Source organism: Pangasianodon hypophthalmus, chromosome 3, assembly GCF_027358585.1.
Source record: "Pangasianodon hypophthalmus isolate fPanHyp1 chromosome 3, fPanHyp1.pri, whole genome shotgun sequence".
NCBI classification, from domain to species: domain Eukaryota; kingdom Metazoa; phylum Chordata; class Actinopteri; order Siluriformes; family Pangasiidae; genus Pangasianodon; species Pangasianodon hypophthalmus.
In genome coordinates, this window is record NC_069712.1 from 9,449,477 (window position 1) to 9,465,608 (window position 16,132).

Consider the following 16,132-nt stretch of genomic DNA (forward strand, 5'->3'; position numbering starts at 1 on the left):
TCTATTTTAAATATGGCTTTTTTTTTCCTTTTTTTTTTTCTTTCTTTTTTTTAAAAACTAGCCCATGCTTTTTCAAGAAAGTCATATAGGCCTGCTGTATGCCAGTTATTTAACTTCAATTTAATTGTTATAGAAAACACTTGCTATATGTATGTTGTTATAAACTACATTGAGTTGAAAGAAGATGAATGACAATATTATACATCGTTTGGGATCATACTGTGCTTTACAGGTTTGGGTTCAGTACCCTTCCCAGCATGAGTATTGCATTAGTGTGGCCCTCTACAATGGTAAAAAGGAAGGGTCTGTCCACAGTGACTCTCAAAGGAACTCTCTCATCCTGAGACTTGTTTGGAACCTCCTTTCCTTCCTCAGACATCTCGAAAATGACTTTGTTGATCACCTGTCAGACATCAGGTAGAGAAGCTTAAATGAAATGTTTAAAATTTGTTTGAAATTATATTCCAAAGTAGTGTGAGTTCTTAACAACTATTATGACTGGATATGAAATGTGGAATTCTGAAACCAGGATCAGGTCCAACCACTGTGGCTTTCTCATGTGAAAAGAAATCTATGATCTCAAAATAAACTAGTTTAACTGGGTTGGAATTATTTGGTAAAGAAGATTTACCTTGTCGACAGTGAAATTGTCCTTGGTGCTGAGTCTCTGAAAGTTGGCATCAGAACCCAGCAGTAACTTATCAAGAGCCATATCGGATAACAGTGATCTCAGGTCAGTCACAGCTGTCATTGAGAATTTAGGCAGGGACAATTCCAGGTATCTACAAAAAGAAACAAAAATATATGTGTTTTGGACACAGGGTCACACTATCATCTGAATTATTGATCTCTCAAGGCCGACTCCTGTGCTGCATGGCTGAACCTTGGACTAGTGTTCAACTGACATCAGTTTGATTACTTTTGTCTGTTAAAATATGTTTAACCTTGACTAACTCTTCAACTTACTGTTCAAAGAAGCTACTTACTGCTCCTTTAGATGTTTATGCCATTTAGATATGGTGTCTGTCTGTAGCTGATTTTCAATGTCTTGCAGTCTGGCTCCCTCACTGGGTAGCACCAATAGCATGTAGGTCCGCTTGCTAAGGCCAAGTTTGACTACAGTGCACTTCTTGTCAGGATCACTGAGGTGCATGTAGTCACCAGTGTGTGTCATGAGTGGTACTTTCACAGTGGACTTCTCATCAATCCGGAACTCTTGCATGGTTGTCTTTTCAGGCTGAAAGGCTGTTCTCCAGTTCCCTGTAAATGATTACATTTCAAATTATTACACATTTCCTGAGATTCAGTAAAGCATCCATCCAGCCATCCAACAATATATTTTCAGAACCAAACGACTGTAGGATGTTACTTTTAGGGGAAAAAAAGTTATATTTACATTTACAGCATATAGCAGTTGCCTTTATTCAGTGATACTTACTAAAGTGTTTATAGCCTTCATCAAAAACATCTAGGGGCAATTTACTGTAGCCAATACAACTACTAGCAAGTTTTTGGGAGGTTGGAGAAAACCAGAGAACCCACACGGACACAGGAAGACTGTGCGCATAAACTCTGCACAGACCCAAGCTCAGGATTGAACTAGGGACCCTGGAGCTGTGAGGCAGAAACACTACCTACTATACCACCATGCCAGCCGTTTTAGAACTCTATAGCCCATAACTATCCAAAGAACGCTTGAGGGTCCCTTTTATGAGGGCATTAAATATTTTATAAGGTCTCAGGTTTAAGTTGCTCTTAAGCTTTAATCAAAGATTCCTGAAATTAAATGACCTTAACCTCTCACCTTTAAAATGCACGGAGCTTGCAAACAGCAGGTTTGTTGACTGGCTGACATCTTTAAAAAGGTTCTCAACCTTGCTGTGGGATGTCTTCTGAATGAATGAGTTGACTTGTGCCTCGGCTTCTTTGGGCTGGGAGAAGTTCACTGTTCGAATAAAAGAGGTGTCTGAAAACTCTTGAATGCCATGCACAAAGTCCTTGGACAAGTCGGCATCGCTGCTTACAAAGGTCCATACAAGGGTTCTGAGCTCATCTTGAGGTCCATCGATTAATGAACTAATGGCTTTAAGTGCACGCAGTACCTTTTGTCCATTTATAACTTTTGCACAACCAGGCTTCTCAGTATTCCAGAGGAGTCCCAAGAATTGCTGGTAGTCACTGGCAGTACTCTTGGAGGTTCCAAGGTACAAAGTTACCAGGGTACCAAAGGCAGTGTAAGGAGAGAAAAGTACATTAATGTTCTCTTGCTTGCGGCTCAGTGCCTGATACATTCGCAGGCCCTGAGAGTTCTGAAGTTCAGCCACCACAGCGGTCCATTGGGTGAGGTTCTTTAGTTCTTTGATTGCAGGCCGGGGATCCGGCTCCATGCTGTCTTGAATGGCAGTCAGAGAATGAGTGGTCTCTAAAGGCCCCTTGTCTTTACTGTTGGTGACCTCACAGGCTACATCACCAGAGTCAAGGAGGGAGAAGGGATGGATATACACACGGTTAGCCATTCCCATTGCAAAGCAGGTAAGCATTAGAAGAAACAGTTTCATCTTCCTTTGGTAGTTTGGCAAAAATGTCAGGTAGGACCTAAAACACAATCAGTCAACAAGGGTGAAAAAAGTATGAGGGTTCATCATCATCCACATTTGTTTTAAATTGTGCAATCTTTTTGAGAACATTGTGAGGAGCAAGTGAGACCAGGCAGTTCTTGTGCAAAGATGAGTCATACTAATGGGTATGGATTGACAGGATGTTAACCAGCACGTGGAAGTAATGAGCGTGTTCTTTAACAGGAAAGTAATTTGATCATGTTCAGTCATTTACATTTACGTTTGCTTATCTGGTTGACGCTTTTATCCAACGCAAATTACAACTGAGACAGGATACAACCGAGGATACAATCAAAATCAAACTCCAATCAATGAATCCTGAAATATACTAACAAAGTACAATTACATAATTGCTTCACCTCTGATAGTCAGCATTGCAGTGGGTAGATATGTTTTGTGAGGTACTTATTATGATCTTAGAATTTTATGCTAACTAACATTTGATATTATGACATTACTCATATTAACATATGAGTGAAGAAATTGTAGTTTTTACTTTTACCAGATGATTTATTTAGAAGAGTAACTGCACTTTTATTTGGGTAAAAAAAAAAATCAGTACTTTTCCCACTTCTACGTGCTAGTGAGCCATGTTAGATGTCAATGACCAAGCTGGCAGCAGAATCTCACAAGCCACATCACCCAGAGTAAACAATGAGAGGAACAAATATGACTCAAGTGTTGTTTGGTTTATAGATATAATCAGCAGTGGTGGAAAGAGTACTGCTACTGTAATAACTAATTCACTTCAGTAAATGTAAAAGTAGTGAGTAAGAAAAATTACTCAAGTAAGAGTAAATAAGTTGTCTGGTAATTATTTTTGCAAATTATTTTTTCATATATCTACAATTGACACAACTAATCTGAAAATGCTCTATATCTAAGTAATGCATTTTTGAACAATTATGTTATCTAACCAAGTGAGCTATGCTGAAGTGAACACCACTTCCATTATCATCAGTTTATAAAGAAAGGTAACATTATCTGACAAGCTAAGCCAAATGCTGCTGGAGTTTTAGTAGCTTGCTAGGTTCCTAAGCTAGTTTGCTAGCTCACGTTAATTCATACATGCTCCTAGCTGCATAGTTAGATATCTAGCAAAAATGAGTGTTACCTATAGGCTGTAGCAACACAACAGGAAATCTCTACTGAATATCAAAGTTATATCTTAAGATTAAAACAGAGCTTTTGTACTGTAAAAAAAAAATAGAAAAAGATTTGGCTAGCTAGTCTAGCTCACACAGCTAACTAATGGCTAAATGGCTGTGAAATGCCGATATTTCCGTGGGTTTTGGCTGGCATAATTTGCAGATCATTATCACAGTTTCCTTTGAAACATTTAAAATTGAAGATATCTGATAAATTGGGCCAGGGATGCTCATCTGTCTCTACCTTCTCAGACACTGCTGTTGCTGACTAAGCAACTAAGCAAGTCTATACTAAGCAAGTGTAGACTTTCAGCAGGAAACTGGTTTATTTTGATTGGGTCTTCAAATTACTTTTTTTTATTTTAAGTGGCTTGGTCTTCCGATGTTACATGCATTATTAACAGTGATCAAAAATTAAATATAGCTAAGTTAAATATTTTATTAAAAAAAAAGAAAACTCAAGTAAAAGTACTAGACTAGGAGTCTACACTTATTTATTGTAATTATACTAAAAATAATACTGTTACAAAATAATGTTAGTTCCTGGCGTCAGTGTGTTTTAGTCCTTCAAGTCATAAATTTTTTATGTGGTTCGTGAATGTGGGAAATGCAGTAATACTTTTACAGATGTTTATACAGTTAATTAGTTCTTTCCTGTTGTAGGCGTAATGAGTAAGTGTATAAATTGAAGGACTTTATGATAAAACTGATTCTGTAGTCTTTATATTCTGAAGAGAGACACAGTTGCAGATTTTAAGTTGTTCAGTACATGTTTGTCAAAAAATAGCTTTATCCAAGTCTATTAATGACCTTTTTACTAAATAAGATAATAATCAGTTACATATAAGATAAAAGAGCTTTTCTTACCTTGATATGTACTGCTGAATCTCCAGCTGAAATGAGCTGCATTGAGTCTTGCTTTCAGATTTTAAAAACCTCTGAAATCACGGCTTGCCCCCAAAGTTAAACATTAACCTAGGGATTAGGACACAAATCTACTGGATGTCACGTTTCAAAAATGTTTTTTGCACTGAGAACTGGAAAACAAACAGGTCAGTGAGGAGCACTTCTTTATCTGATGCAGTTTAGTCACCCAAGTCATGACGTTGGATGGACAGGTCAGGCATTTTCCACACAGGAATTTCTCTTAACAATTTCATAACATATTGGTTTCCTAAGCGGCGGCACAGTAGCACAGTGGGTAGCCTAACAGGTTCAGGGTCTCAGGTTTGATCCCAAGCTCTGGTTACTGTATACAGTGTACAAAGTTCATATGTTCTTTCAAGTGGGGTTCCTCTAGGATCTCTAATTCCTTGAACCTCAAAAAAACGCACCAGTGGGTGAATTGGCTTCTCTAAATTGCCTCTCTCTCTCTCTCATATATATATATATATGTGTGTGTGGTGCCCTGCAGTGGACTGGCGTCCTGTTCAGGGTGTGTTCTCAGGATAGGATCCGTATCTACTGCAACCCTGACTAGAATAAAGTGGTTAATAAATGAGTTAATAAGTGTTCTCTTTAAATTTTTTTTAGGCAAACTCAGCTTTGAATCATTTACATTTTTCCCTTTTACAGCGATTTCTGTAAAGGTTGGCCTGGCCTATTTTGGCTCTATTTTATAAAATATTGAACCATTCTCATTGCATTTCCCTGTTTATTCTCTACCGAAGGTGTACAACAGTACCTCTGTTGCCACTCCATCTTTTATTCACTGTTTGCCTGTAAATTCACTGTTAAAACTGGAACCTGTTGGAGTAGGGTCATGTGAAAGGTTTTTTTTTTAATGGGTTCTAGGATTTCTAGTTTGCCACTGGTAAGCACAAAAATATATATTAACATCAATGGAGTGAAACATATTGCTTTAGTGGACATATTGGTTTACTTATAAGAATAAGAATAAAAAATGGATAGTACAGAAGGAACCAGAAGGGGACAGAATTTTCAAGAGTAGCTTTTGACTACATATCAGGCCTTTTTTCTTTTTGTCAGTAAGTCACCCTACTACAGTAGGCCACGTTGTATGTATAAAATTACAGACTGTATGTCATCTGCTGCTGTACACAAGGTGCCACCATAGTGCCACCCCTGACGAGGTATTATCTGAGTGGACCATCAGCACAGGACTGACACAGGACTGATTTTTAAACATCTAGCCAGTGGTGATCCTCCCTTTCCACTGATGGACGTTGGATGGACATTAGATTAATTTATTGTGTAAATCCACAGATGAGCTATAGTCAATAATCATACACATATGATGATGGTTAGAGGCCTAATGGTTAGAAAGTCGGACTTGTAACCTGAAGGTCGTGGGTTTGAGTCTCAGGTCCGGCAGGGATTGTAGGTGGGGGGGAGTGAATGACCAGCGCTCTCTTCCACCCTCAATACCACGACTGAGGTGAGACCCTTGAGCAAGGCACCGAACCCCCAACTGCTCCCTGGGAGCCGCAGCAAAAAAAAAAAGGCTGCCCACTGCTCTGGGTGTGTGTTCACTACTGTGTGTGTGCACTTGGATGGGTTAAATGCAGAGCACAAATTCCGAGTTCCATACTTGGCCACACGTCACTTCACTTCGTATAAAAGTGTCCTGTATGGTAGGTTTACCTGATAAAAGGACCAAGGAGTGTGGAGATAAAGGGTAGGTGCACATAATAAATCACATATTTAAGTGATTAACATAAAGATGTGATGTGCTTTTACTTTACTATTTTGTCATCTTCATAAATAATAGGTTGCCTATGGAATAAAACTCTGAAGGTAATTTTCTTTGGCTTTGGAAATTCTCCCTTCTATTGAGCCAATAAAGTATGCATGAACCATGGGAGTAATTACAGGGACAGTTACTGCAGCATTGACTGCAAAACCTGAACATTTTATCACAGATACATTGAAGTAAAAGCTGGACAGTAAACTCTTTATCAGTTAAATGTTTTAATACTTGTACAGCTGTATTATCAATGCGTGCAGTGCTATGGATTTAGTGCTGCACACACAGGCTGTATAACTTGTCCCTGCCCTTTGTCTTTAACCTGTGTTTATTTTACATACTGTTTAGCTACAGGTTTAACTTTTGTGGCAATTAGCCTGTCTCTGTTCAAAGAAAGAATCAAACAGCATCCAGCGCAACAGTAGCATACAGCTGACTTAATTATTAGTCTCAGGATTAATTACAGTGTTGCTTTCACATGCAGGCTTTTCTTAAAGTAGTGTCTATTTACACTATAGTTTATCCACCATTAGCCAGGGACTTGATGATTGTAGGCAATTTTAAAAGGGACGTTGGAGTTTTTATGATTATTAGGCCTATTCAGTGTTTTATAGCATACATAGCATACTTAACATCCAATGGCATCCAATGGTTAAAAAAAAAAAAAAGAACAGACAGCAGACATTATTTTTGTGGTATTATCAGGCTTTACATATTATGCTAGTATGTATATACTATTTATACATTATACTCTATATGCAGTAGTCTTAAATATTCTTAAAAATAATCCACAAAGATCAGTTTGTACTTTTATTGTGTCCCTTAATTTTTATTTTTATTTTTTTTCTTTTTTATATTTTATGTGTTTTTTTCTGTAAGCCAGGAAACAGGAAATAAGAGTGGAATAAAACACAATGAAGCATGTTGTTATAGGAGAATAATCAACAATGAGGTGGTGTGATGCAACCCAACACAGTTAATGGTACGACCCGGAAGCTGATTAATTTTCAATAAGTGAAGGAAGTGAAGGAAGTTTTTATTCCTCTTTTACCACAGCAATTTTATATATATATAGCTTCACAGAGATCACACTTTTTCTTCATTCAGATGTTTGATGTGCACATTAACCGAAGCTCTTGATCTGTATCTGCATGATTATATGCATATACTATCTGTCTACCTATCTATCATATATATATGATATAAATATATAAAAATATACCATTTTTAGTATGAAAATGAACACTCTGAACTGAACACAACAAAATACATCTGATCTGATCTCACACACCAGGCTCTCACTAAGTCTTAGCTGTATATAAACTACACATAGTGCACATACAGTACTGGGTAAAAGTCTTATGCAAAGAAATGCTGTAGAACAAATGCCTTCAGAAATAATGAAATTAAATGTTTAAATCTACATTTTAAAATATACTATAAAGAGCAGTAAACAGTAATAAATGAAACAAAGTCAATATTTGGTGTGACAACTCTTTGCTTTTAAAAAAAAATAGTAGTCTCAGGTACAGTGTGTGCAGTTTTATAAGGAAATGAGCTGTAAGTTTTACTGAGCATCTTGCAGAAGCAGCCACAGTTCTTCTGGAGACTTTGACTGTTGCACTTGCTTCTTATTTTTCCTTCATTGTGTTTTTTTGTCTGAAAAGTGTCTCTTATGTAATATTCTGCTTTCTTTACTGACATACAAACATTTTTCTGTAACATTTTATTCTGTGCTGGAAAACTAATGTTTAGAAATATTAAATGTTTTTATGCTGACTTGATAATGTAGAAGTCATAAAATAAAAATCTATAACAGAGTTTGCACTAAAAAAAAAACCCAGTGTCTAAGACTTTTGCTTACAGTACTGTACATCTAGTCTCTTGTTCACTGAACTTCAGATAGATGCTGCCTTTTTGAACTGCATGCGTAATATGAAAGAATGGTTATAGGTTAATCATTTGTGAATGTGGTATAGGTTAAAGCTTGCGTAAAGGGTATGTGCAGATGTTTCCGTTGTAGGGTTGCTTTTAATAAGCCGACCTTTTGCGTAAAAGGGGTTCTTCAGAGAGGGATGTTGTTTTCGTAAAAACCGGTAGTTGATGAAGTGGAGAAGTGAGACGTGACAGTAAGCTGCGGTGTGAACACAGGAAGGTGAAAGCTCTCCCTCATTCTGTCTTTTCCGTCCATGGGCATTGTTCAGTGGAGGTTTTACTGCATGATGAGCAATGATGAGGACACTTTCCCCAGTCTCAGGAGCTTCTCCCCGGTGTGCACCGCGTACAGATGGCGGTCTCAGAGCGAGGCTTCTGCCTTCAGGTCCAGGATCCTGACCCGGTTAAGATCCGCGTGCTCAGGTACTGTTCTGCTCTTACACCCGCTGCTTTTATACACAGTGCGTTAGGCTGCTGTTTCCAATCCCACAGACACAATTAGCGTTTAACTGAATACATTTACTTGCCAAAGGTTCAGGTAAATGAAACAGTCACTGGAGAAAGTTACCTGAGGAGTAGATCTGGGGTAAGGTGTTTGTGGGTGAGGTGACATTTATTTACATTACATTTATATAATTTGATGTAAAATCAGTTGAGGGTCTTGATCAGGGGCACAGCAGTAGCAGCTTGGTGGTGCTGGGATTTGAACTCATGACCTCCCGATTAGAAGGTTAACAGCTTAACCACTGACCAGCTTGGTGGTGCTGGGATTTGAACTCATGACCTCCCGATTAGAAGGTTAACAGCTTAACCACTGACCAGCTTAGTGGTGTTGGGATTTGAACGCATGACCTCCCGATTAGAAGGTTAACAGCTTAACCACTGACCAGCTTGATGGTGCTGGGATTTGAACTCATGACCTCCCGATTAGACGGTTAACAGCTTAACCACTGACCTACGGTACCACTGCCCCATTTTATGATAGTACACTGATACATATATATACTTATATAAAGTATAACTAAGTAAAACTAAAAGACATTTTAAATACAGGTGAAGTATCCTTCACAACAATGTTTGAGTGCATGTTTCACATAAAAAAAATCAACTTTACAAACTTTAATATACCTCTATCTACATCCATTACAAAACAGCATTTTGTCTGTCCCAGCCCACTATAACTACACTTCAAATTGTAATACTTCAGGCATCTTATTCTGGTATTCATGTGTAAATCTTTTAAACATCTTGTGCATGAAACGTCCTTTTCCATGACTCGTACATTACAGGTTGTACATTTTAGTGTCTCACAACATCCACTCAATCCTATTACTCAGTCCTATTACACATTCACCCCGAAATATTTGGAATAGTCCGTGTAGTTCAAGTCACATGTTCAAGCTGCATCATCCAAATTTCCTGAAGATCAGAGGAAGAAGAAAAGTTCTTTTACTGTTCTTTTCTTTACTTTTAGTGATATTGTGATACTGACTGATGGGGTTATATTGAAAAAAGATATTGTTCATATTGTTACCTAAATTACTGATTGAAAGTAAAGTATTAATAAATAAATAAATAAATAAATAAATAAATAACAACAACTAGAATGTTAGCACGTCCTTAATGTCATCAGCCCTTTAGCATGGATACTAGTTAACCACATTCTGTGTATTTGCTAATTCTATGCTAAAAATCTCAACCCTGTTACTCATTTAAGAGCAAAATGCAGTCATCATTAGATATTTTTGGGTGATATAGATGATATAGATATAGATGGCTTAACACATTTCTTGAATGGTTAAATGCATGCTTTCTTACATTTAATGTTGAAAATGATTTTTAAAAAGCTTAATTTTTAAGATATACTAGGGATAAATGGGACAAAAAACATGATCTCACCCTTATACCGTATGATGCTATTAACACTTACTTCAGCAATTACCCAACAACATCCTGTTAGGATTTAGTGTGTATTTATGCAAAAAAACATCCGCTCATTCTAATCGTAAGTCAAGGTCAAACGCACAACATGTCCACAAGCTGTTAACCTACTTTCACAGTGTGCTGTGGTTTTAGGCTGTAAGTTTGTCGCGCTTCACATGAAAGTTCTAGTCAACTACTTGAGATCATTACAGTACACAAACCTATCCAAACCATTTTCCATTTTAGAGAATCATATCAGTCACTGAATCAATAAATAACAATGAATTATTAATAAATAAGAATGATTTTTTTATCTTAAGACCAAAAGGAATTGGAGATCATATAAAACCCTTTACCAAACAACATTTTGCGCTACATCATGTTAGTTTAGTTGAGTTTTGTTAGTACAGCACTATTTTTAGTATGAGGTAAAAGTAGAAAAGTAGAAAACTCCCGGAGAGGCTTGCTTTCATTTGGGGAGCAGTAACTACTGAGGGAAATATAGCCAATAAGAGAGATACTGCGATTAGGAGGACAATAAAACAGATTGATTTTGGGAGATATGTTTGTCAGAGCATAAGTTGAAATTGCTATATAAAGCTGTTAATTTTGTATATTACAGCTACTTTATAAACTAACATATACATACATAAGGAAATTACATACTGAGTTCTTTACTTTTTAAAGTATTTTATTGATCCCCCTTAGAAAATCTACCTTGTTACAGTAGCTAAAAAGTAGAGAAAAGCACTACCAATTATATGTCATATGAAAAATATTCAAATTGTTATTTAGTTTTTTTAGTTCATTGTCTTTGCTCTTTAAACAATACTTTTTTTTTTTAAACTAAACTACATCAGAGAACCCTTGAGAACACTTTTTTCTTGGTTTTGTGTGCACACGGTGGGTTCATGATGTAGCCACCAGTATAACCTTTACAAGATAGGAATAATATGGTTAAGTTAAATATGGTGCATGTGTATGACAGGTCTTCCTGTCTAAAACCACCAGAAAGGAAGACTGTATTTACTCAGTGTGACTCTAGCACAAGAGCTGTTCTCTTTGGAAATCCACTGACAGTTTTCCAGCATCAAAATGTTTGATATTACTCTAATCTGATTGTTGAAATCACAAGCTAATCATGATAGCCTTATTTTGGCTAGCATGCTGATGTGTATTGTCTTATCAGTGCACCATTTCTGCAGGCTTGACGGTTTAAAACCACTTCCTGACAACAAACCAGCAACACATCATCACACAAGTCTGCTCTATAATCATAACTGATCCATACGTCTGCATATTTCGTCTAGTTTTGTGTAGACTATATGACTGTTTTAAATTTTAATGCTGATTCCTTGACATGTGGGATCAGTGACTAATCAAAACTTATGAGCAGTTACACACTCTTTTGCTGACAGCATGGCTTACATTCCTTACTTAAATAATCTCACTTCATCCAACCATTTTAAGTTTAATAATTATGATTTCAAATACAGGGCTGAAGTGTGCTAGATGCTGTGTACCTGTAGTGTGTAAACAGTGTTTAAGGGTTAGGTGTTGTACCTCCACACAACCACCAGGGGGCGAACAAGGGCTTTCTATTTTTCCCCCAAAACAAAAGTTATTTAAAGCCTCAGTCAATACTTCATTTATTTGTTTTGGATTTTTTAAGTGACACACTAATGAAAGACACACTACTGCATAAAAAAAGTGTTTAGGTTTTTTCTGCTCTTTTTGTTTTTTTTGTTTTTTTTAACTAATCTTACAGTGCAGCATGAAATGCTGGTTTTCAGCACATTCTGTGTTCTCCACTACATTACACATGCTATTATGTGCTGTCTCAGGAGAAACATGTTTACCCTGGTTGAAGAGTAGGCATTGCAGCTACCTTCCACAGAGAAGTCTCAAGTGATGTTATTACTGTTTGACATTTTAATGCTCAAAAATTTAATGCTAAGTAAATCAGTCATGACCTTCAGAGAAAATATGAAACATTTATAATGTCCAGCAGCAAGACTGAGCAGCTGAGTTCCTGCAATCTCTCACTGTTTCACAGCTGAATTTACTCCTTTGCACAACCAGAAGCATGACACAGAAAGCATGACACAGACCAGTGAAATAGCCTAGTAAGTGCTTATTAAACAGTAGTTAAGTGATTTGGGTGATCCCATGATTAGGGTGCCATTCAGCCCTTGTAACCCTTAACAACTATTTTTCTTTATCATATTTCAACATTCAAATAATGTGTTAACCCATCTCAGACAACAATATCTCATATCTCAAATCCCCAAAATGCATCCATGCTAATGGCATGAGGACATTAAGGACATCTAATGATTTATTTAAAATGATTTTAAATTAATAATTTACTTTCAGTCGATAATTTGGATATCGGGGTAATCAGGGATGTTCTTTGAAAGTGACCTTTTCAGTCAATATCACAATATCATTGACAAAAAATAATAATAATAATAATAATAATAAGAGAACTTACTTTTCTTCTTCTTGTGATCTTCAGGAAATTTGGATGATGCAATTTCCTGTTGAACATGTGACTTGTGGAATATTCCAAATGTTTCAGAGGGGTGAATGTGTTCAGGTAACAGGGTTGAGTGAATGTTGGGACTGAAATGTACGTATATTAGGTGACTCATGGAAATGGATATTTCAAGCATGACATGTTAAATGGATTCACACTGTAATGCTAAAATAATAAGAGATTTTAAGTATTCTGATGATTATATTTGAAGGTAAAGTGTAGTTATAGTGAGCTGGGATGGGTGAAAATTTTTTTTTTGAAGTGCTGTAGAGGTTTTATTCATGTTTTAAGTTATTTATCTGAAATATGCACATAAGTGGCTGTGAAGGACACTTTTCCTTTGTTTGAAATATATTTCACCTTTTTACTTCACATACATTTGTAAATGTAATATTATTGTGACAAAAATGGCACCCCAATCGTGATGCCGCACACGAGCATACAATAACATAGGTCAAGTGCGAAGATAGTAAGTGAGACAGTGCAGCACAATTCAATAAATATTTAGAAGAGTACAATACACTGGATCATGGATCATGCATTACACAGTATATAGTACCTATACATGGCCTTGGGAACATTGTCCAGATAGAATTCATGTAAAAAAGTAGAGAGTAACTGTGTGCAAATTCTATATGCGGTCTTAAATAGTAACATCTGAATGGCTAGTAGTATAGTCATGAAGTTATGTGGTATAAAGCACAGGGGCACATGGTAGTGGTCTGATGACTTTAATCAGCTGCTGTTCAGTTTATTTGGGCTTTGGATGTGTTGTCTCTGCTAACTGCCTCAGGGATGTAAGTGCTAATTCAACACCAAGCCTGTAAAAATTCATCATCAATGAACACTGTAAATATGTCTTTCTGTGTGTCTAATTGTGGTAGTCGGCAGTTTGAGAACAAAAGCGACTTTGTCTTCTGCGTGATTTCAGCAGCATTGTGGAAAAAGGCTCAGCAGGCCACTTTGTTTGGATTAATTTGTAGGTTCGGCTTCCTTTGATGCTGATGTGAGGATGCACACAATTTGTCCCTTAATGATAGAGAAGCTGAAGAGAATGTGCCCTACTGAGGGGGCTGCACACTTCTCACAGTGTGGAGGAGACAGCCTGGATTAAAGCAGCTCACTGTTCTGCACTCTGCATCTACTGGAAGAATTTAAATTCTTAAATGGACGCACATTATGCTTAGTGCTCTGGTTGGAAATTTTTGTGCAATATTGAATATTTTGTTTCCTATTAGACATTGAGGAGACTGCTTCCTATTAGACATTTAGACCATATACAATACATGATATACTGTTGATGCTTTGGGTTGTGTTGGATGTTCTAGATATAAGAGACATTAATGCCAGAAAATCTCACTACCTCAGACAGATTGAGAAGGCAGTTGTGTCTTTATACACCATTAGGTCTTCTCCATCAGAACGAGTATGTAATATTATTTTATCTACCATTCAGAAACATCCGATGCCCCTCCATCACCATCGGCACCACTGATGGTATATCTCGGATCCAATATGTATGGCATAACTCTAAAAACACTCAGCATCGTGTCGTCTAAGTCGACAGGCATGGGTGAAGGTGGCAGTCAGAAATCATCCCCAGTTGACAAAAAGGCTCTTGCTATTGTCAAGTTTGTTAAATTCAGTGGGGTGTGGCTAATATCTAACACTATTGGCTGTTGTGTAAACCAGTCACGCCATCACTCTGACTTCCTGTTTCAAAAGGAACCAAAGAATCAAATCACAGCTCTCAAGCCATTTCATGGAGACTTTAGATGTCATGTATACGTTTATTTCCAAGAAAGTACTAACAAGGACTAACCAGCAAGTGAACAGGTTACACATTTAGAGAGGAAAATGATTAATTTAAAACCATGAGGTGTTCTTTGGTTTATCCCTCTGAGTTAACCGCTTAAAGGTTACATGTAGAAATTTATACGAAATTTCTTATTAGCCAAACCTAAATTATTTACAATTTGCTTTTTTTAAGTGCATACGAGTTATCATGAGCTCATTCATCACTCCCTAACTAATCAGGTCACAAACTAAACTCTCTTATTAGAAACTCTTAGGGAAAAAAATGTTACATCTGGCACTTTTAAGTTCCTCTGGGGGAACCATACAATAGAGTATTTTCCTGTCAGAGAGAGTTCCAAGTAGAACTATTTCCAAGTACTTAACTATTTAAAGAACACACGCATAACAACGTTTTTCTAAGAGTGTATTGCTCTCGTTAATGTAGGCCCTTCGTAATTCCTTCCTCTGAGACGACTCACATAGTGACACACAACTGATACTTAAAATATCTTCAACCCCAAAACCCACTGTACCTTTTTTAAACTTGTGTTTACCTGCAGTTCTGAATAACACTTGTATTATATAACCCAGACAAATAAAACATTTCTTTATTTATACCTATACTTCTGTAATTCATTTCATCCTTTCTCCTAGATAATATGCTGATGTCTGGACTAAGACAAAATGTTGTACTTATTGAATAAAAGATTCTGCAAGAAATGTGGATTTGGCATAGAAACCTTATAAGAGCCAAAACTTTTCAAAGCAGGCTTAACAAAATGGAAAGGCCACCTGCCTTGTGTTGACCTGCGGGGGTGATGAGACACATCCCTGGAATATTCAAACCTCTTTATCTCTCTCTGAACCAGAGCACTTCTTAAAGTGTGCCTGCTGAATGTGTGAGACATCAGCCGTGGGTGTTCTCCACATAGGCTTAAAGGCCACATGTATTAGCGGGGAGATCTTGCCTTTCAGCTGTGATTACTCCACCACAGCTCACCTTCAGAACAGAGAGAATGACATTTGATGTTGTGTTTGATATAAAAGAGATTATGAAGTAGATAGAAAGAATCTTAAAATCTTAAAGGAGTCTTTCTTCATGTCATATTTTATGTTATGCATGGAATGTAGTAGTGATTTAGTGATTCCTTGGTACCTTGTTTTCATAAACAGGCTGATGTTACAAAGATTATACATTATTCATGAATCAGATATAATACGTATTATATTTTTTATATATATAAATATTTATATATTTAGCATCATTGCCTGAGGCAAAATATGAGCAACTCTCTGTTTTTCAAAGATAAAAATATATCAATAGAGCATTTCATTTTTGCCTTCACATCAGATTATTTGCTATTAACAAATGTATTTTGGATATTTTGTGGATACAAGCCCAACAGCACCACCAATGTTCATAAGAAAAGTACACAGAATGGTGCAAAGGCAAGGCTCAGGCTGA

At 36.8% G+C, this 16,132-nt stretch overlaps 2 protein-coding genes across 3 annotated transcripts in view; one reads left to right on the forward strand and one right to left on the reverse strand.

Moving 5' to 3' along the window:
* Window positions 1-99: 99 nt before the first annotated feature.
* Window positions 100-4,790, reverse strand: agt (angiotensinogen). Its single transcript, XM_026942296.3, has 5 exons — window positions 4,634-4,790; window positions 1,805-2,595; window positions 987-1,260; window positions 632-782; window positions 100-403 (listed from the first exon to the last, which is right to left on the reverse strand). The coding sequence occupies exons 2-5, from the start codon at window positions 2,556-2,558 to the stop codon at window positions 227-229; spliced, it is 1,356 nt and encodes a 451-aa protein (XP_026798097.2). The 5' UTR covers window positions 2,559-2,595; window positions 4,634-4,790; the 3' UTR covers window positions 100-226.
* Window positions 4,791-8,554: 3,764 nt separating this feature from the next.
* The window catches only part of phactr2 (phosphatase and actin regulator 2), a 58,675-nt gene continuing 51,097 nt past the window's right edge, over window positions 8,555-16,132 (forward strand). The window contains exon 1 of one of the 2 annotated variants that reach the window (XM_026938999.3): window positions 8,555-8,831. In XM_026938999.3, coding sequence (XP_026794800.1) covers window positions 8,663-8,831 — 169 coding nt within the window. In that variant the 5' untranslated portion in view covers window positions 8,555-8,662. The remainder of the gene's footprint in view (window positions 8,832-16,132) is intronic. The other variant, XM_026939032.3, reaches the window with a different exon arrangement.

Excerpts from the sequence above, each read along its gene's own strand:
- agt (XM_026942296.3), bottom strand. The coding sequence starts at position 2,558 with ATGAAACTGTTTCTTCTAATGCTTACCTGCTTTGCAATGGGAATGGCT. Across the intron at positions 1,261-1,804 it reads AAGCTCCGTGCATTTTAAAG|GGAACTGGAGAACAGCCTTT; the intron begins GTGAGAGGTTAA and ends AATCATTTACAG. Across the intron at positions 404-631 it reads ACAATTTCACTGTCGACAAG|GTGATCAACAAAGTCATTTT; the intron begins GTAAATCTTCTT and ends GATGTCTGACAG.